This window comes from Pipistrellus hanaki (genome assembly GCF_964339955.1).
Source record: "Pipistrellus hanaki genome assembly, chromosome: 15".
Taxonomy (NCBI): Eukaryota; Metazoa; Chordata; class Mammalia; order Chiroptera; family Vespertilionidae; genus Pipistrellus; species Pipistrellus hanaki.
The window spans coordinates 39,052,713-39,073,924 of NC_140517.1; the positions used below are offsets into that span (position 1 = coordinate 39,052,713).

At 42.3% G+C, this 21,212-nt stretch overlaps 1 protein-coding gene and 1 long non-coding RNA gene across 2 annotated transcripts in view; one reads left to right on the forward strand and one right to left on the reverse strand.

Moving 5' to 3' along the window:
* Nucleotides 1-21,212, reverse strand: part of LOC311633083 — a 114,888-nt gene that overhangs the window by 6,829 nt on the left and 86,847 nt on the right. The window lies entirely within an intron of this gene.
* The window catches only part of LOC311633075 (cell adhesion molecule CEACAM21-like), a 64,931-nt gene that overhangs the window by 3,825 nt on the left and 39,894 nt on the right, over nucleotides 1-21,212 (forward strand). The window contains exon 3 of the mRNA XM_084905304.1: nucleotides 3,314-3,592. Within this exon, the coding sequence (XP_084761430.1) occupies nucleotides 3,314-3,592 (279 nt within the window). The remainder of the gene's footprint in view (nucleotides 1-3,313; nucleotides 3,593-21,212) is intronic.

Sequence of the window (21,212 nt, forward strand, 5' to 3'; positions counted from 1 at the left end):
ACACCACCTACCTGTAGTTGATAAAAAAAAAATTAAAGTCTCCTGATCAGTGCCAGGCTGTAGCTGTCCAAGGACAAGAGGACTCTCTCTTTACCCCCTTATAAGGAATGACATAGGACCCTATGAATGTGAAACCCAGAATCCCATGAGTGCTGCCTGCATTAACCCATTCACCCTGAATGTTCTCTGTGAGTAACCTCTGTCCCTGCCTGGGCCAGGCTGCCCACCCAAATCCACACTGCCAGAGGCCAGGCCACATCTGTCCCTGTCAGGTCCACATACACAGACATGAACTCCAAACTCTCTGGGTGGCCAGGAGTTTTTATACCAGGCACATCTGGGCAGCTCTTTGGACTGGGACAAACAAGTTGATGTTTCAGGCTCAGGTTTAGTAAACAGGAGGTTATGGATGTGGCTTTTTAAATATATATTTATGTTTATTGATTTCAGAGAAGAAGGGAGAGGGAGAGAGATAGAAACATCAATGATGAAATAGAATCATTGATCAGCTACCTTCTACACATCCCACACTGGGGAGAGAGCCCCCAGCCCAGGCATGTGCCCTGACTGGGAATTGAACCATGGCCTCCTGGTTCATAAGTCAACACTCAACCACTGATCCATGCCAGGTAGGCTGGGCCGGACTTTTTAAAACCAGGCTGGGGTTGGGTTTGGTATGTAGGGGGTCAGTGGAGAACTAAGGGGACACTATAGTATTTTCAATAGTAAAGATAAATTTGTATAAATATAATGGGAGATGGAAGTTTCAGGATAGCTAAAGTTGACCACCAGCACCTTCATCTTTTTGTTTGGAGGGGTAGGGAGAGGCTTGTGTGGGACAAGAGGGTTTTGCACATAAACAGCCATTGCTTCAGAGGAGGGAAGTTGTTCTAACTTGTTTAATAACTGCTCTTGGAACAGAAATACTTGGCAGTGATAGTATCTACTTAGAAGGCAATATCTCTGAGGAAGTGTCAACAGGCAGGTCATTCTCTGTATTTCGGTAGCAAAATCAAGGTGCAGAGACATGCATTTGGGTAGAGATTTCTTATGTTTCATGCATCCCAATAGCTGTTTCATTTATTACAAGTTGTGAAATGCATCTATCAAAAAGCTGCATATTAATGAAAAAAATTTCACATTTTCCACCATAAGGAAAAATCATTTAATTTCACATTCACACTAGAGTTAGAAAGTCTCCTTTAGACCCCAGAAAAATAATTTGGGCAAGCATTCTGCATAACATTTATGTAATTCAAATTGATTGTTAGTGTGATTAGGATTGGATCTAAAAACAAAAAACAAACAAACAAACAACAACAAAATGGGCTAAAAACCAGCTCAGATGGAGAGTGTGGCACTTACAGAGACCAGAAGCTTCCTTTTCCCTCTGATTACATCATGTGTGGCTTTGTTCTCTTTACACCAGATGTCCCTGATTCCCCTACCTTACTTCCTCCTCAGAGGACCCTTCCCTTCCATGAACAAACTTCAGCCTCTCCTGCCACTCAGTCTCTTATCCACATAAACAGTATTCTTAGTTTATCAATGGGAGACCCCAGCAACCCACACAGGAGCACTTTATCCTCAACTTCACTGCAGGTGATAGTGAATCCCACACCTGCCTCACCCATAGCTCTGTCACTCATCCCTATATGACCAAAGTCAAGACTCTCAGAGTCTGTGGTAAGTGCCTCTTGGATCATTAGCACCAGGCTGTGGGGTGCAGCGCTGTCTGGTTTTTAGAACAGAGCATAGAGAGTGCTGTCTCCCATCCTATGGCCATGGATACAAGCAAATCACAGTCTTCCCCTGAGCCTGCCCACTACATATCTGTAGACTCTCCTCCCTACTCTTCTGATCTCTCAAGAGGTTCATTCTTGGAAAGTGAGGAGGGGGCTCTCAGCCTCAGAAAAAATAAAGTGGTAAAAGGAGGGGGCTTACCAGAGGGGAGAACAAAGGTCCTCAAGGTCAACTTGCTTCATCTGTCACTAACACTTTCCTTCTGTCACCTCTTGTCTGTTACCTGCTCCGTGTGCTACAAGGAACATACAAGGCTTTGAACAAGCTCACTTCTTTTCTCCAAACTAAAGGAGGAAACCACCTTTAAGGAGAGGTGAGCAGGACAGACCCCTATTCCCTGCACTGCTCCAGGCTCACCTGGTGATTGGCTACTCTGTGCCCTCTGTGCATGGGTGGTCTGTCTTCAATCTGGCAATTTTGAGTCACTCAGCAACACCATGGCCTCCCTCAGATAATCTGCATGTAAATGGGGAGAGAGTGAGCCACAGGGGAGCCTCCTCTGAGCTGTGTCCTGGCTCTGAAGTCACCAGCTATACAACACTCTGTGACGCAAGTGCATGTGACATTGCTGAGGAGAGCAGTGAGCAGTGGTGCATGCTTAATAAATAGGTAGATTCATCCACAAAATGGGACAGAAGGAGCAGTGCCACAGTTTGTAGTTTACTGAGGAAGCTAAGAATATCAGCCTTTTGTTCAAACTGTGACTACTCTCTAGGGATTTCCTTTTCTGTGATATTCCATCCACAGGCCAGGAAGTGAACGTCCTATTCAGACTGAGAAATCTTTTATATTGAAACTTCTCCAGGTTTTAAGGTCATGGTTGGGCCATTCTCATTCTCTAATAAACTATTTAACAAAAAGGAAATGCCTTTCCCTCTCTGTGGGTAGCCACCATACCAGAGAGGGGATGTGAGTATTTAGAAAGTCATAGAAACGTCTGGGAAACAGTCACACAAAAGTTAATGGGTGGAGCCCAGCCAATGTAGTTGAGGGGCTGAGCTCCGACCATTGACCTGTGAACCAGGATGTCATGGTTTGATTCCAGGTCAGGACACATTCTGGAGCTTGATTCTGAGTAGATGATGTGAGGGAGGAGGCTAATCAATGATTCTCTCTCATCATTGATGTTTCAACCTCTTTCTTTCCCAATCCCTTGCCCTCTGAAATCAATTAAATATATATATATTTATATATATTTTAAAGTCAATGGGTGGAAAATTCCACTTGATGATGAGGATACTGGACACACGGTCTGAGAAGAGGCTCCTGGTGCTGATACTATAGATGTTCAGGGAGACATGCCAGGGGCCATCCTGAGGTGATCTGGAGGGAAGAGAGGAGGCATAACCCTCTCCTTACAGACTGTCACCTGGACAAAGGTTCTCACCCTGCAAAGGTCAGAGTCCTCCACTGGTAACCTTTACAGAGATCACTTTACAGAGATCACTGTGGCCTGTGAGTGGCTGACATCTCTGAGGAAGGAATCACTCACCTCCTCTGTTCTCCACAGAGTCAGTGAGGAAGCCCGCCCTCCGAGCCAGCAATGCCACAGTCACAGAGCATAAGGACACCGTGGTCCTGACCTGCCTCACAAATGACATTGGGATCACCATCCGGTGGCTCTTCAAGAACCAGATTCTACCTCACAAGGACAGGATGAAGCTGTCCCAGGGCAACAGCACCCTCACCATCGACCCCGTCAGGACGGAGGACGCTGGGGGTTATCAGTGTGAGGTCTTCAACCCCGTCAGTTCCGGCAAAAGTGACCCCTTCAGGCTGGACGTACTATGTAAGTGACCTCTTGCCCCATCCTACATCTCCCTGGGAGGATTGCTCTACCAATGGTGTGGCAAACGGATAGAAGACACAGGAGGCAGAATGTCAATCAGGAGACATTACAGTAAACCGAATGGCAAAGTAGATAAGAGTTCAATTTCCAACCCTGGGTCTGGCATTCACTGTGACCTTGCACAAGGTTGTTGTTTTTTGTGTGCTCATTTTTTCATGTGAAAACTTATACATAAAATTTACAATTTTAGCTTTTAAGAGTACACCTCAGTGACATTAAGTGCATTCACATTGTAGTGCAATCGTTACCACTTATCCATTGGGAACTTTTTCGTCTTACCACACTAAAACCCATTAAACAGTAGCTCCTTAACCTCCAACCCTAACCCCTGGAAACCACCATTCTATTTCTGTTTCTATGAATTCTGGAGGCCTGTTTATGCCCAACTGCTCCTCTGCCAGCCTATTTGTCCCTAACTGCCCTCCCCTGCATTCCTGGTCACCCCTAAATGCCCTTCCCTACAGGCCCGGTTGCCCCCAACTTCCCTCCTCTGCTGGCCTGGTCATCTCTAACTGCCCTCCCCTGAGGGCTTGATCGCCCCCAAATGCCCTCCCATGCAGGCCTGGTCCCTCCCAACTGCCCTCCACTGCTGGCCATCTTGTGGTGGCCATCTTGTGTCCACATGGGGGCAGGCATCTTTGACCACATAGGGGCAGCCATCTTGTGTGTTGGAGTGATGGTCAATCTGCATATTACTGTTTTATTAGATAGGATAGAAGCCTGGTGCACGGGTGGGGCCAGCTGGTTTGCTCTGTAGGGTGTCCTAGATCAGGGTGAGGGTTCCCTTGGGGCTTGGGGCAAGAAGGGGCCTGTGGTGGTTTGCAAGCTGGTGACAGCCCCTGGTGACCCAAGTAGAGGCCCTGATATCTGGGATTTATTTATTTTCTATAATTGAAACTTTGTAGCCTTGAGCGGAGCCAAGCTTCCTGCTTACTTTGTGGCCACAGCCATATTGGTTGGGTTAATTTGCATACTCACTCCTGATTGGCTGGCGGGCATGGCTTGTGGGTGTAGTAGAGTGATAATTAGTTTGCATATTACTCTTTTGTTAGATAGGATGAGTACTCTAGGTTCTTCATATAAGTGGAATCATGTGATATATGCCCCTTTGTGTCTGGCTTTTTTCACATAGCATAATGTCTTCATTTCATCCATGTTGTAGCATATATCATAACTCTTTTCCTTTTTATGGCCGAATGATATCTTATGGCATGTATCCATCACATTTAAATTATCATTCATCTGTCCATGAATTCTGGGTTGTTTCTATCTATTGTCTGTTGTGAATAATGCTGCTATGAACAAGGGTGTACAAATATCTGTTCAAATCCCTGCTTTCTATTCTTTTCAGTATTTACCCAGAAGTAGAATTACTGAATCAAATAGTAATTTTTGTTCAATTTCTTGAGGAACTACCATGTCATTTTTCATAGTGGCTGCACCATTACATATTCCTGTTGGCAATGCACAGAATTCCAGTTTTTCCCCATCCTTGCCAACACATTGTTTTCTGAGTGATTTTTTGTTTTTTTTTTTGTTAATAGCCATCTCTATGGGTGTGAGGTGGTATCTCGTGGTGATTTTGATTTGCATTTCTCTAATGATTAGTGATGCTGAGCATCTTTTCATGTACTTACTGGCCATTTCTATACCTTCTTGGAAGAAATTTCTATTCAGTTCCTCTGGCTATTTTTTAATGCGATTGTTTTGTTGTTGCTGAGTAATAGTTACTTATACATACTGGATATTAATCACTTATCAGATATATGATTTTCAAATATTTTCATCCATTCTCTGTGTTGTCTTTTTTCTTTGTTAACACTGTCCTTTCATAAATACAATTTTTAAAATTTTGATAAAGTCCAATTTATCTATTTACTAGAGGCCTAGTGGACAAAATTTTATGTAAGGGTAGGGTCCCTAGCAGCTGCTGGTTAAATTAGATGAGATTATTTAGCACAGAGCTTGGCACATAGTAAATATCCCATAACAGCAGATAATTTTAATATTAATCCTTAATCTTGAGTTCACTAGTGAGGGCAACAGAAATGAAAAAAAGGACACAGATGCAAAGTGGTTTAAATTTGGGATTAGGAAGGCATTACACACAAAAAAATCATTGGGACATATAGGAAAAGAAAAGAGGAGTTGAGTGCAAAGTCTCAAGCCTGGTTTGTTAGTTTTTGTCCCCTGAGAGGCAGCAGCGGTGGGATTACACATACAAATATTTATTTGAAAAAAAAAATCCTTGTGAAAAAATCTTTTTTTTTTCTCTGTGAAGAAATGAAAGTGGGAGGAGCCTGGAAGATTCCTCTGGCAAGAAGGCAGATCAGGTTATTGTGTAGGAGAAAGAAAAGAAAGATTTAGGTTTGGTGCCATCTTTTTTTTTTTTTTTTTTTTTTTTTTTTCCATCTTTGTGAATTAACCATGGAAGACAACAAACCATCTGAATGGGAAGTTTTGAAACTATGAAAGATTACTAGATAAGAATACTTAGAGAACATTTAAAGGATAGAACATTACTGTTTAGGATTCACTTAGAAAACTGAAGCAGAAAACTCCTGACATTCTGCTCCTTTCAGACAATTATTTTCAAGCTTTAGTTTGCACAAGAAATCCTTAGGGTGCTTGTTAAAGTTTCAGGTTCCTAGGCTCTGCTCATAAAAAATCTGACTCAGAATGTCTGGAATGGGAACGAGAAGTTTGCATTTTAGAAAACATCCCAAAGAATTTTGTAGTAGATAGTCTTTGAAAAACATTTCAACATACTGTTTTAAAGGTCTCAAATAACTCTACACAACATCTGTAGACAAAAATAGGCCTAGGATAGTAAGTTTGTTTTCCTAGAATATCTGTGGATCTCATGCAAAAGTCAAAGGAACACAAACTCTTCAGATTCAGTGATGATGGAAGTAAAGACCCCTCTAACCTAAAGAGCCCTCCAATTGCCCATAAAGATCATCAAGGATGAATATCTGTAATGACCAACCCATTACTTTCACAAGAGGAAAGTAGGAGGCTGCCCTTTAACTCTGCCACCTGGGATTTTGGAAGCTCCAATCGCTTTCCTAAAATGTGATCTTTCTCCATGAGCCCTAGACCTATGAGATGACAACCTATCACTTCCCAATGCACCATCTCTCTGCTAGGTCCCCTCGGGCATCCCCATTTCCAGGAGGGAATGCTGTGGACAAAACAAAGGTGCTAGTGGTGACTATTTGGGATGGAATCATCTACTTCTGAAGGAATTACACGTGCCCCTCTCGGGTTGGTTGGAGAGCACATGCCTGTTTCAGGTTAGAAAAGGGAGCTGGGGGCTCACAGACTGCCTGAACAGCAACATTTCCACAACCTATGTCAGTGCGCCTTCTGCACTGTCCTCCTTAAATGGAAACTCTTTTTTCGTGGTATAGGAGCTGGCAGAACTTTTTGCTCTATCCTGAACAGGAAAAAATTGTCTTGAACAAGACAGCTTTAGGTTTATTTGGGGAGTTAAGCCTCAGGAAGAGATCTATTTTAAAATTTCTTTTAATTCAACCCTAGAAGTAGTGAAGGGAAGAAGGGTGGACAATACCTTTAGTTCCCCTGCAGCTCTCATTTTGAAGCATGTTGGAAACACCTCCAGAGCCATCTTTTTTCTTTCTTTATTGATGAAGGTATTACATATGAGTTCTTATCCCTCCCACTCTCCCCTCTCCCGCTCATGCCCTCATCCCCTTGGTCCATTGCTTAGGCTTATATGAATGTAGAGAAGTCATTTGGTTGATCTCTCCCATTTACCCACACCCTCTCTTACCTTCCCTCTAAGGTTTCAGCATCTGATTGATGCTTCTCTGTGCCTGTATTTGTTTTTGTTCATTAGTTTATGTTGTGCCTTATATTCTACAAATGAGTGAATATAAGGACTGTGATAGTCATCTTTCTCTGACTGACTTATTTCACTTAGAATAATGCACCTGCGGACCATCCATGCTGTTGCAAATGATAGGAATTCCTTCCTTTTAACAGCAGTGTAGTATTCCATTGTGTAGATGTACCACAGTTTTTTAATCCACTCATCTGCTGATGGGCACTTAGGCTGTTTCCAAATCCTAGCTATTGTAAATTGTGCTGCTATGAACATAGGGGTGCACAGGAGTGGTATATCCTTTCTGATTGGTGTTTCTAGTTTCTTGGGATATATTCTTAGAAGTGGGATCACTGAGTCAAATGAAAGTTCCATTTTTAGTTTTTTGAAGAATACTGTTTTCCACAGTGTCTGCACCAGTCTGCATTCCCACCAGCAGTGCACAAGGCTTCCTTTTTCTCCTAATACTTGCCAGCACTTGCCGTTTGTTGATTTATTGATGATAGCCATTCTAACAGGTGTGAGATGGTACCTCATTGTCATTTTGTTTTGCATCTCTCAGATGATTAGTGACTCTGAGCATGTTTTCATATGGCTCTTGGCCTACCTATGTCCTCTTTCGAAAAGTTCCTATTTAGGTTCATTTCTTGATTGGGTTGCTTATCTTCCTTTTGTTAAGTTGTATGAGTTCCCTGTAAATGTTGGAGATTAAACCCTTATTGAAAATAACATTGTTAAATATGTTCTCCCATGCAGTGAGCTTTCTTGTTTTTTTGTTGATGGTTTATTTTGCTGTGCAGAAGCTTTTGATTTTGATGTATTTCCATTTCTTTATTTTCTCTTTAGTTTCTATTGCCATGGAGCAATATCAGTAAAGATATTGCTTTTAATGTATTTGAATTTTTGCTGCCTGTGGATTCCTCTAAGATTTTTATGGTTTCCCATCTTACATTTAAGTCCTTTATTCATTTTGAGTTTATTTTTGTGTATGGTGTAAGTTGGTGATCTAGTTTCATTTTTTATTTATGCATGAATCTATCCAATTTTCCCAACACCATTTATTGAAGAGACTGTCTTAACACCTTTGTCAAATATCAATTGAGCATAGTAGTTTGGGTCAATTTCTGGGTTCCCAATTCCATTCCATTGACTTATAAGTCTGTTCTTGTGCCAGTATCAGGACGTTTTGGGAAAGTAGCTTTGTAATACACTTGATATCTGGTAATGAGATCCAACCTACTATGTTCTTCTTTTTTAGGATTGCTACAGCTATTCTTACCATCTTTTTTTAATGTTGTGGTAGTGGTTATTGGTGGTGGTGGTGGTGGTAGTGGTGTGTGTGTGTGTGTGTGTGTGTGTGTGTGTGTGTGTGTGTTTAATTTTAGAGAGAGGATGGGAGAAGGAGAGAGAGAGAATTAAAGATCAGCTGCCCCTTGCACACCCCCAATGGGATCCAATCAGGAACACTGGAATGTGCCCTGACTGGGAATCAAACCAGTGACCTTTTGGTGCAGGAAACGATGCTCCAGCCACTGAGCAACACCTGCCAGGGTTACAGTGCCTTCTAAGAGAGTATCTGCAAGGCTGATGGGGAGTCCTTGAGCTAAAGTTACCCTCAAGGTGAAAACCATTGCTCACAGCATTAGGCTTATTTCAGATCCCTGCTAGGAGCCTGTGGGACTTCTGTGCAAAGCAGGTGGTTCATTCATCACCTTCCATCAGTTAAGTCCCCACTAAGGAGACCTAACTGGCACATATTTATAGTGGCCACACCTGGTATAGAAAAACATGCAACCATGCAAAGTGGGAAGTTATAACTTGCAAAAATGGCCATCAGCTTTCTCACATTTCTACAGCTCCAAACATATCTCTGTAAGGAAAATCCAGGATGAAATTGTGGCAAGTTTGGGCACCAACCTAGAAATGCAGTGATATAAGGAATTATAAGGATATAGTGAGCTATTTACCTCACAGAAACCCTCCCAGGGGAAACTTCTTCCTTGCAGGAACAAGTAGACTATTTCATGTTTTCACTTGTTTCCCAGGGCACCCCCCACTGTAGAATAATGTCCCTTCCACTCATCCTTCTCTTTTCTATCCATGACAGATGATCCAACACTACCAAGTCCTGGCCTCTTGGATGGGGCTATTGTTGGCATTGTGATTGGCATCCTGGCTGGCGTAGCTCTGATAGCAGCCCTGGTGTGCTTCCTGTATATCAGAAAGACTAGAGGGTATGATGGCCTTCTCTCTCGTCCCGCTTCCTCCAAGACTGACATTCATGTTTGGAAGAGGGAAGGAGATTTCCCCTCTGTCTCTGGGTCTTGATCTGTTCCTCTTGCTTCCTAAACCTCTGTTTCTCAGCAGTGATTTCTGAAGTCTCATGGTTATTCCCATCTCCATCTGGTTTAGAGCAGGCAGGTGTGATTATGTTCCTTTGTCCTAGATTCAGAGAAACCAAGATCCAAGAAAAAAAACAAAACCGTAAATGAAGAGAGGAGCTCTGTCAACCATAAAAAGAGGAGAAGAGAGGGGCGGAACAGGAAGAGAACCTTCAAAATACATGAAACCAGCCTGGCCTGTTTGTGGTTCAGTGGTTGAACATTGACCCTTGAACCAGGAGGTCACAGTTCGATTCCCAGTCAGGGCACATGCAAGGATTTCAGGCTCAATTGCCAAAATAGCACTTGCAGGAAGCAGCTGATGGATGTTTCTCCCATTATTTATGTTTTTATGTCTTCTCCTTTTCACTCTCTAAAATCTACAAACTTATATGTATATTTAAAGCCGAAACTAAAGGCCCTTTGGGTAATAAATGAAGAATGAAAACAGAATCAACAAAGTCAGAAGGTGCCCAAGTAGAAATAGGCTCAGAAGCAACTGATAAAGAAGCGACCTTTGTGCCCTGGCCAGGTGGCTCTGTTGGTTGGAACATGGTTCCATAGAAAGGTTGCAGGCTACATTCTTAGTCAGGACACAAACATACGTTGAGGGTTCTAACACCTGATGGATCTCTCTCTCTCTCTCTCTCTCTCTCTCTCTCTCTCTCTCTCTCTCTCTCTCTCTCTCTCTCTCTCTCCCTCTCTGTCTCCTCTTTTCCCCCTTCCTCTTTCTGAAATTAATAAATATTAGATGAAGATTTAAAAAAATGGGATGGACCTGTGTGAACATTATTGCAGCAGCAAAGGAGAACACACTGGATGGGGTGGTGGGTACATTGAAGAGGAGCCCTAGGAGGAAAGGCAATAATGATTCTAGTATAAATGAGCTGAAAGTGTCCTTCCTACTTCAAAGACCAAAGTACCTATGCTTGGGAATAGCAGTCACAGTCTCTGATATTTGTTTAGGGTGGTGGTCGGCAAACTCATTAGTCAACAGAGTCAAATATCAGCAGTACAATGATTTAAATTTCTTTTGAGAGCCACATTTTTAAAACTTAAACTATATAGGTAGGTACATTGTTATTAACTTAATTAGGGTACTCCTAAGCTGGCCTTTGCTAAAAACTCAAGGGGCCAAAGAGCCGCATGTGGGTCTTGAACCGCGATTTTTGACCACTGGTTTAGGGCAAGGGACTAGCGTGATCACACAGAGCACAAACCCTCAGCCTCCAACCACAGTAAATAAAACCATCACCAGTGACAGCTGGTGTGTTCCACCATGCGCCTTGCCCTAGCAGGAAAACCTGGTCCCAAGGGCTCAGTGCCTTCTGAACTTTTAGAGGGGATCTCCATTTCCCAACCTTAGGTTGCCATAGGTCCTCCCACCCTTCTAGTCACAAAACATTCCCCTGAGACCCAGCCCTGGGAGACTCACTCAGCCAGACCTGGCAGGCCTGAGAAAGATGGACATGTTTTCCAAAGACATTCCTCACCTTACCCCTTCCCCTCCTCCTTTATTAGGGATGTGGGCACTCTCCTTTGGTGAGACTTTCCCTGTCTTGTGGTGCTCTGGGTCCTCTGGGTGCTGCCCCTCCTAGCCACTCATGTCCATTGCTGAGAAACACAACTGGACAAAAGCAATGCCTTGTGAGCTGGGGGGAAATTTTCAGAAATAGACTGAGGCCTCCCTGTCACTATTGCTGCCCCCCTCACCCCTCAACCCCAACCCCTCCTGCTGGTACTAACACCGTGGGTCTGGACCACAGACTCTGAGAGAACAATTTCCTTAAGTTATCAAGGGCCACATCCCACCTTCCTCCCATCACCTGCCACCTCCTTTAGCTAGAAATCACAACAATTTATGAACACTAAACCTTTAAAGCGTAAGTCATCTTAGCATTTTCATGGATTGCTAACTCTTCTTTCAACTCCAGGTGAGGGCCTCTCTGACAACTCACCTGACAAAGTAAACACAGCCAGTTTCACTGGCTCATTTTCTCATGGACATACCTCTATAAAGAATAGGGTACCCTTGAAGACAGAAGTGTGATCAAGTTTGAATCAAGGTTCCTCAATTAGCAATGAAGTACAATGTATTGGTTAACTATTCCCATGGGTATACCTCATGCAAGAATGTGGGCTCTGAAGTTAGACCCATCCTGTGTTTGCATTCTGGCAGTGACTCTTAGTTCCTCTGTGACCTTGGGCAGGTAACTTAATCTCTCTGATCCTCACCCTGTCATCTGTACACACGAAATGCTGCATACTTCAGAGAGCAGCTGAAGGAATGAAATGAGATAACACATGCAAAGCACCAGCACTATGCCCAACATAAGGAAGGCACTGGATCATTTTTCCTCCTCTACCTTCAATCTGATTCTGTTCTCACTGTCAAGGGATAATGTCCATTCCAATGGGTCTGAGGTCTTAGTTCCTTCACTTTGCAATAACTTTACTGAGCTTCTTTCATTTAGCCTTTCAGTGGAGCACACAGAAATGTTGAAAAATGCTTAAAGCATATGTATATGTTAACAATGTATAAATGATGAATTGAGCATACCCTTGTAAGCAGCACTGAAATGAAGAAACAAAACATGTCATCTTCCTGCAAAGTGAAATCTTCCAGTCATTTCCCTCCAAAGAGTAACCATATCCTGACCTCCAATGCACTAGATTATTTTTGCCTGTTAATGCTCTTACATTAAAAAACACAGTATGCCCTTTTATGTGTGTTGTTTCTTTCATTCAAAATGGTTTCATGAGACTTATCCATACTGTTGTAGCCATTTGTAGTTGTTCATTCTCATTGCTGTATCCTCTTTCATTGTATGGATATTATAATCTATCTTCTTATGGTCATTCAAACGATGTCAGCAAGCAGAGAAAATGGAAAATAAAAATCCTCTAAAGCTAGAAGTTTCCAAGCGGTAAGAACAGGTGCTGCCTAATCATAGGAGGCAAGGTGAGGGCGTGACTAGGGACACTGATTTAATTGACCACTTCTCATCCCTTTCAGATCTAAGAAGTTACATATTCTTTGCTGAACTTCAGTGGCTAGGAATCAAAGAAACCAACGTCAGCCTCCCCATCCCCAACAGCCACAGAACCAGTTTATTCAAAAGTAAAAAAAGAAGTAATGCAACCAGCCCTGCTCACCACACTGCTGACTGATTCCAAGTCTCATCTCCATCACTAGGAGACTCCTTTGTCCTCAGGGAAACATCATGTAGAGGGAGTGGAGTTTCCCAGGCTAATTGAGCTTCAGATTTGGAAGAAGGCATCTACTTGCCTGCTGTGTAGTAGATGGGTTCAACCCATAAGGACAATTGTAGCTGTCCCTACAGCCCTCACCTTGAAGACACGGAACTCAGTTTCTTCCTATATGTCTCTGGCATCCCCCCACCTCCACACCACTGTCCCTTCACTGTAGCCCAGTGTGAATGCCTACAAGTGACTGAGTCTGTGCACAGACCCTTTAGGAGAACTTTTGGATTTCTGGCAGCCTGCCATTTCACTTAGCCAGACAGAATCCCCACTGATTTGCACAGTTAGATATTGTGGATGCTTCTCTTTCTGGCACTGGTGCTTCTGACTGGTGAGTCCCATGTGGAGCTCAGAACCCTCATTACTCCAGGGTGACCTCTGCAGCTAATATATCCCTCCCAATTGTCTATCACCTCACATGCGTGGGGCCAGCACATTTTGTGTCTCTACCCCTCCTACCAATGTCAACATGGGTTCTTCTTTATGTTTTTAGTTATAGGATTTCTGTTCAGTCATTCTTCAGGTGGTCCTCTAGGTTGATTGTTCTATAATTTAGTTGTCCTTGTGATGTCATGGGAGGAGGTGAGCACAGTGTTTACCAATTCCACTATCTTGATCAGAATCATCACTCTCCCACTCTAATATCCTATTTCTTTGGTGAAGTGGTATGTTTTGGGGGTTCATTAAGTCACTCCTTATCCAATATTTATATTACAAATAATCTTTTGTACATAGGAAATATGTTACATCTCTGATATCATGATTGGTGCCATCCATTTGGAACAACACCGTGGACTTTCCAATTCCTTTAGAAGGTTAATGATGTCCTCAGCAACTTGGCTAGTGATATTAAGGGAAATATGCCTTGTCCCATCAAGGCCTCAGCTCAGCCCTCTAAAATTTTCAATTAGAACAACTGGTCAGAGGCACAGAATGTGTGAAGCCCACTAATAAAACTTGTCCAAAATACCTCCATTTGCTACCTAACAGCCTCTTGCCACAGGCTCCCTGGTCTTCACTCAGACCTAGTGCACTTACCATGACCTTCTTTGGCCTCTCATCCCCCTTCCAAAACCTGTTCATAGTAATTAAAGACTCTATGCCAGTGCCACTTCTGAGGCCAATTGTAGGCAAATGTGCTTCAGATATCGCCCAAACTATTAACAAAGGGTGCTCTGGGTCCCAAAGTAGGTAAGCCTGTTTTTTCACCTTATAATGGAATTAAAGAAGTGACAATATCTATTTAAAACAGTTATAGTCAGGAAGATTCAGGTAAAGCACAGAAAATATTTAACCTGAAGTAAAAGCACCCTTGATGTCGGTATAAGACAGTGGACTGAATTAAACTGAGATCACACATAAACATGGTCCAGTTCAGAGATGCTTCCTTTCCTATTCTCCATGACAACGTACCCGTGTGCACATGTGCACCCAATTTGAAGGCATCAAATAGCATTATTGTTCAATAATTTAGTTGTATCTTCTGCTGCCTCTTTTATGGCCAGAGAGAAATTACACTAACATTCTTCCTCTTTCTTCCTTATTTGCCAATTTAGTATAGGAAACAACTACTGAACAGGGGAAAGTATCTCAATTCTTCAAATGTCTCAAAATTTCCTCAGTGGAAAACGAGATCTGCAGGGGAGATAAGAGGGATCCTTCTGTGGTAAAAAAAAATTTAACCTCTAAAGACCAGTTTCTTCCTTGCAAAATAGGGATAAAAGCTATCTCACTGAGGTCTTGTGAGGATTTGGGATCCTAATACTAGCACTGCAAGGGACACATACCATGTAGACAATGATGGATAATGTTCTTAAATCACCCTGATGAGACTCAGCTTTAATTCATAAGGTGCTTTACTTTAAAGGGAAGGAAACTGAGGCCCAGAAAAGTGGAGAGATTTGGCCAGGGTTTCTTAGTCTGAATCCAGGCTAGCACTCAAGTCCCCACAGGAAGTAGGAGAAAAAAAGTATTTTGGTTCCTCCCAGTTGTTGAGCATGATAATGTCACTTTGCCAGTGATCCTCCTGCCTCCACCCCCTGCTCCTGCTCACTTCACCATGAGCAATGCCCACTGCCTGCCCAGCTCTCCACCTCCCTAGACATGTTTGGCCCTCCTCACACATTGCACACCTCCATAACCCTCATGGACCACAGGACAAAGCAAAAAGGCAACTCTGTGACTTTATTTGGTTATGTGAAAGGGTCTGGGTGTTTGGCTGGTCCAGTTAAATAGTCCCTAAAGGCAATTAGGAGGCCTGAGAGGATGCCCCAAGCAGGACCCCGACTGGAGGGCTCTGCACCAGCAACCTGGGCCTTCTGTAAGATGTTGAGGGCCTCAGTCACTCTGATGAGTCCAATATGGCGAAAATCTGCTAAAAGTATGCAATATTCACTAGCTCAGCCCATGAGGAGGAAGGTGGTATTGAGAAGCCCTGCAAGAAAGGGGGGGGGAGGAGTCAGGGACACTTTCATAACTCAGATACCCTGCCCCTCTTTCCAGACACCCCTCACAAACCAGGACACCTACTCTCCCACTAAAGACTTGGAGACTGGGCACCTTACTTCTGCAAATTCATGTGCCTGATGCATGCAACCCCAATCTCCCTCTCCAGATACCACCAGCCATATAGCATCTGGCATAGAATATGCATTTTGTTGTTGCTAATCCTCAGCCGAAGATGTTTTTCCATTGATTTTTTTTAATATATATACAGTGGTAAGGAAGAGGGGAGTCTCAGAGAGAGAAACATCCATGTAAGAGAGATACATCCATTGATTGCCTGCTGGACCAGGATTAGGGATAGAGCCAGCAACCCAGGTATGTTCTTTTGACCATAATCAAACCCTGAACCTTCAGTCCTTGAGCCAATGCTCTTTCTATGCAGCCAAATCAGCAGAGATTAAAGAAGGTGGTTGATAAGGCTTCTCTCCTCTCAGCGTTATGAAATTTTCAGGTGGAACTGTAAATACTCAGGGACACTGTAGGGTAGGGTAATATGGCAGGTTATATTGAAGAAACACAACCCCTTGCAGTCTTATTTATTTATTATTTTTTTATTTTGCCAGTTAAAGATTTCAGAGAGATAATCCCTGGCTTTAAATAGTTATGTACATACAAATATGAACAATTTTAAAATATAAAAATACCAAACCTTGGATTTTAAGGGGGCTACCAGGAACCCCCTTTTCCTTCCCTTCACCCAACGGTAGAGGTCATGTATCTGATTTTTAAAAATTAGTTTGGCCATCCCTGCAGCAACAAGCATGATGTCAAGTAGTTATCCACAAGGTGGCAGTCAGTGGAAAAATTCAGAGTTCCCACTCTCTGAACTCTGTTTCCTATAATTAGGATTACATGCTTTCTTTTTTGCCTTTTAACTAATATATTGGGATAACTACTGTATCCAGAAGAAAGCCATGAAATGGGTTAAGAAATAATATAGACTCATAGTTTAAATGAGGGGAATGTTGAGGATCTCAGTCACTCTGATCCTCAACATATTACAGAAGATGTTGTAGAAGCAAAAGATAAGACAAAGGCATGTAGACCCTAAGGAAATACCCAGTTCCTACAAAATTTTGAAGGCCTTCTCAGCCTGGGGATGATGATTTTTGTCAGGATGAACCATCACTGCCAAGTGCCTGTACGCCTTCTTCATTTCAACATCTAATACTGTGGCTTCAACCCCCTAACATAGAAAGGGTTTAGCTCATCTTCAATAACCCCAGCCAGGTCAACAGTTGAGTCACTTCCTCTTCAGACTGGCAGTATTGACCACTAGCTACCACTAGCATTCTCTTATCTCTTAGAGGTGCTCGCAACGATCATTGATCCTCCACTTGGGCATGGAATATGGAGAAGCAGGACTTCTCAAGTTAAGGGCTGACTGGCAGCCATAGCTGTTTCCTCTGACAACCTGGTGATTCCTAGAGTCCTTACTTCATCCAAGCTGTGTGCAGCAGCTTTTGTATATGAATGGCCTGTTCTTTCACCTAAAACCTGTCAAACTGCACCTGTGTCAGAGAGCCCCAGAGCTCCCAACAGAAAGCCCAAGTCCCTGTTGGCCTTTCTTCACAGCTGGGCCTTGTTTGGGCACTTCCAAACCCCATACAAAAAGGAGGAATCTGCAGGTGTCTCTGTTGCTCCTGCTGGGTGTCCCCAGACAGTGTCTGACCTTTCATCTCCTTGAATATCCAAGAGCCAATGTACCCAGTGGTCAGAGTGAGACCACACTGGACTAAAACTCTTCACATCCATAAGAGACACACTCAAGGGGCAGACTCTGTGAGCACCAAAGCCCCACTGAAGCAAGTTTTGCCCTGTACAACAGGTCTTCCAGTGTAGACACAGTTGGTCATCACAGCCCATTGGCTTGGAGGTCAATACTTCCCAGTGATACAAACAGAAATCAAGATTTAACTACAAGACTGTGGAAACAGCTCACAAAGAGGTGAAACAGGAGCATCCACCTCAGGTGACTGGGGAGACTAAGACACTGGGCCCTATAGGACACCAACCACACAAAGTCACTCTATTAACTCAAGCAGACTTAACAGCTACTCAGTACATAGAAACAAACACAAGGAAGCAGCCAAAATGCTGAGACAAAGAAACAAGTCACAAATGAAAGAAATGGATGAAAGCAAAATACTGGATATAGAGTTCAAAACCACAGTTATAAGGTTACTCAAGAATCTTCTAGAAACCTCTGAGAAATTTAGTGAGACCTTCAAAGATATAAAAAAGAACCAATCAGAAATTAAGCATACACTGACTGAAATAAAGAATAATATACAGAAATCCAACAGCAGACTAGAAGATCCCAAGGATCCAGTCAAAGATTTGAAATACAAAGAAGCAAAAAACACACAACCAGAAAAGCAAAAAGAAAAAGAATATAAAAATATGAAGATAGTGTAAGGATCCTCTGGGACAACTTCAAGCATGTCAACATCTGAATTATGAGGGTGCCAAAAGAAGAGAGAGTGCAAGATATTGAAAATGCATTTGAAGAAATAATGATAGAAAGCTTACTCAACCTGGTGAAATAAATAGACTTACAAGTCCAGAAAGTGCTGAGAACTCCAAACGAGGAATTCAAAGAAGACCACATCAAGATATATCATAATTAAAATGCCAAGGGCAAAAGACAAAGAGAGAATTTTAAAAGCAGCAAGAGAAAAACAGTTAGTTACCTACAAGGGAGTATACTCATACAACTGTCAGCTGATTTCTCAATAGAGACTATGCAGGCCAGAAGTGAATGGCAAGAAATATTCAAAGTGATGAATAGCAAGAACCTATTACCAAGATTACTCTACCCAGCAAAGCTATCATTCAGAATTGAAGGATGGATAAAGAGCTTCACAGATAAGAAAAAGCTAAAGGAGTTCAACACCACCAAAGCAATATTATATAAAATGCTGAAGGGTGATCTTTAAGAAGAGGAGGAAGAAGAAAAAGTAAAGATAAAAATTATGAATAACAAAGTGACAACAAATACATATCTATCAATAAGTGCATCAAAATCAAGTGAATAAAAACATCTGATAATAGAATAATAAAGTGGTGAATATAATAGAATCAGGGGCATAGATAGAAAGGGGGTGTGAGAAACCAAGATGACAGCATAGGTAAACACCTAAACTTCTGCCTTGCACAACAATTTCAAAACTACAACTAAAAGACAAAATGGACATCATCCAGAACCACAGGAAGGCTGGCTGAGTGGAAATTCTACAACTAGAAGGAAAAAGAAAAGTACACTGAGGCTCAGAGGAGCTGCAGGTGGCAGAGGTCCTGGAGATGCATGAAAAGAGGAATGACAACTGAGTGCGTGGCTGGCTTTCTCAAGCAGGAGGGAGACAAAGCTCCAACTGCTCTTAACTGTAGTTCTGGACGAGACTCTGGGGACCCAGATTCATATGGGTAGAAACTGGACTGTCAGAAAAGAGAAAAGCACACTGAGACTCAAAGGAACTGTGGAAGGCAGATGTACCAATTCACGTGCACAGAAAGGGCTGGCAACTGAGTACATGGCTGGCTTTCTTAAGTGGGAGGTAGACAAAACCACCCGACTGCACTGAACTCCAGTTCTGGGCAAGACTCGAGGGCAGCTTTCACTTAGAGGTGTTTTCAGTGATTACCACAGGACACTGAGACACAGGGGCCTATTAGGGTAGGGCTGACAGGAAACCAATGCTGTCTACTCCGACCCATGCAAGCTGAGCACAGAGGCTTTTGCAAGACTTCTCCCATAAGGATGTCTCCAGCACAGAAGTTCTCCCAGCATAGACACAGCTGATCCTCACAGCCAATTGGCCTGGAGGTCAATTCCTCCCAGAGATACCAACAACAATGAACGCTTAACTACAACAAAACTGTGAACATAGCCCATAAAGGGATGCACCAAGAGTGTCCACCTCAGGTAACTGGGGAGGCTGAACCACTGGGCCCTATAGAACATCTGGCACACAAAGCCACTCTATTAACTCAGGGAAGCAACCAAAATGTGAAGACAAAGAAACAGGTTACAAATGAAAGAAATGGAGAAAAGCTAACGACAATATATAGAGTTCAAAACCATGGTTATAAGGTTTTTCAAGAAGATTCTAGAAAAGGCCGATAAATTTAGTAAGACCCTTGAGGATATGGAAAAGGACCAACTAGAAATTAAACAAACACTGACTGAAATAAAAAATATTATACAGAGATCTAACAGTAGACTAGAGGATTGCAAGAATCAAGTCAAAGATTTGAAATACAAAAAAGCAAAAAACACTCAACCAGAAAAGAAAAAAGAGTAAAAAAAAATATGAAGATAGTGTAAGGAGCCTCTGGGACAACTTCAAGCGTACCAAAATCAGAATTATGAGGATGCCAGAAGAAGGGAGAGACCAAGAAACTGAAAACCTATTTCCAGAAGTAATAACCAAAAACTTCTCCCACCTCGTGAAAGAAATAGACTTACAAGTCCAGGAAGTGCAGAGAACCGCAAACAAGAGGAATCCAGAGGACCACACCAAGACACATCATAATTAAAATGCCAAGAGCAAAAGACAAAGAGAGAATATTAAAAGCAGCAAGACAAAAAACAGTTAGTTGCTTACAAGGGAGCACCCATATGACTGTCAGCTGATTTCTCAACTGAAAGTATTTGGCCAGATGGGAGTGGCAAGAAATATTCAAAGCAATGAACAACAAGAACCTACAACCAAGATTACTCTATCCAGTAAAGCTATCATTCAGAATTGAAGGTCAGATAAAGAGCTTCACAGATAAAAAAAAAAGCTAAAGGATTTTATCACCACCAAACCAGTATTATATGAAATGCTGAAAGGTATTCTTTAGGAAGAGAAAGACAAAGAAAAAGGTAAAGATAAAAATTATGAACAACAAATACATATCTATCAACAAGTGAATCTAAAAATCAAGTGAATAAAAAAATCTGATGAACAGAATAAACTGGTGAATATACAGTGGTGCCTCACACAACGAACTTAATTCGTTCCAGGAGCAAGCTTGTTATGCGAAAAGTTCGTTATGTGAAACGTGTTTTCCCATAACAATACATGTTAAAAAAAATAATTCGTTCTGTAGCATAAAATATGCTAAGATGACATAAAAAAATATGCTAAGATGACATATTTTTATTTAGATACATCTAAAAACATAATTTTTTTAAAAAAAAAACACACATTTTTTAATTTTAAGACAGACTAAGTAGAGTCTACCGAATCTTGCACATCTTCATCCATTTTCTGCTTTTTGGCCGATGGTTTCATGAAAAACCTGTCCAAAGTTCACTGTGCGAGGCGTTCGTTATGCGAGGCACCACTGTAGTATAATCAGGGGCATAGAAAGTGAGTATGCTGACAATTCAGAGGGGGGGGGGGGCGATTGTGGGGGGTGCGGGAAGTGACTGGATAAAAATCGTACATCTATGGATGAGGACAGTTGGGGGTGGGGGAGATAAGGGCAAAGATTGGAGTGAGAACCAGATAGAGGGGAGCTATGGGAGAAAAAAGAGGAACAATTGTAATAATCTGAACAATAAAGATTTCTT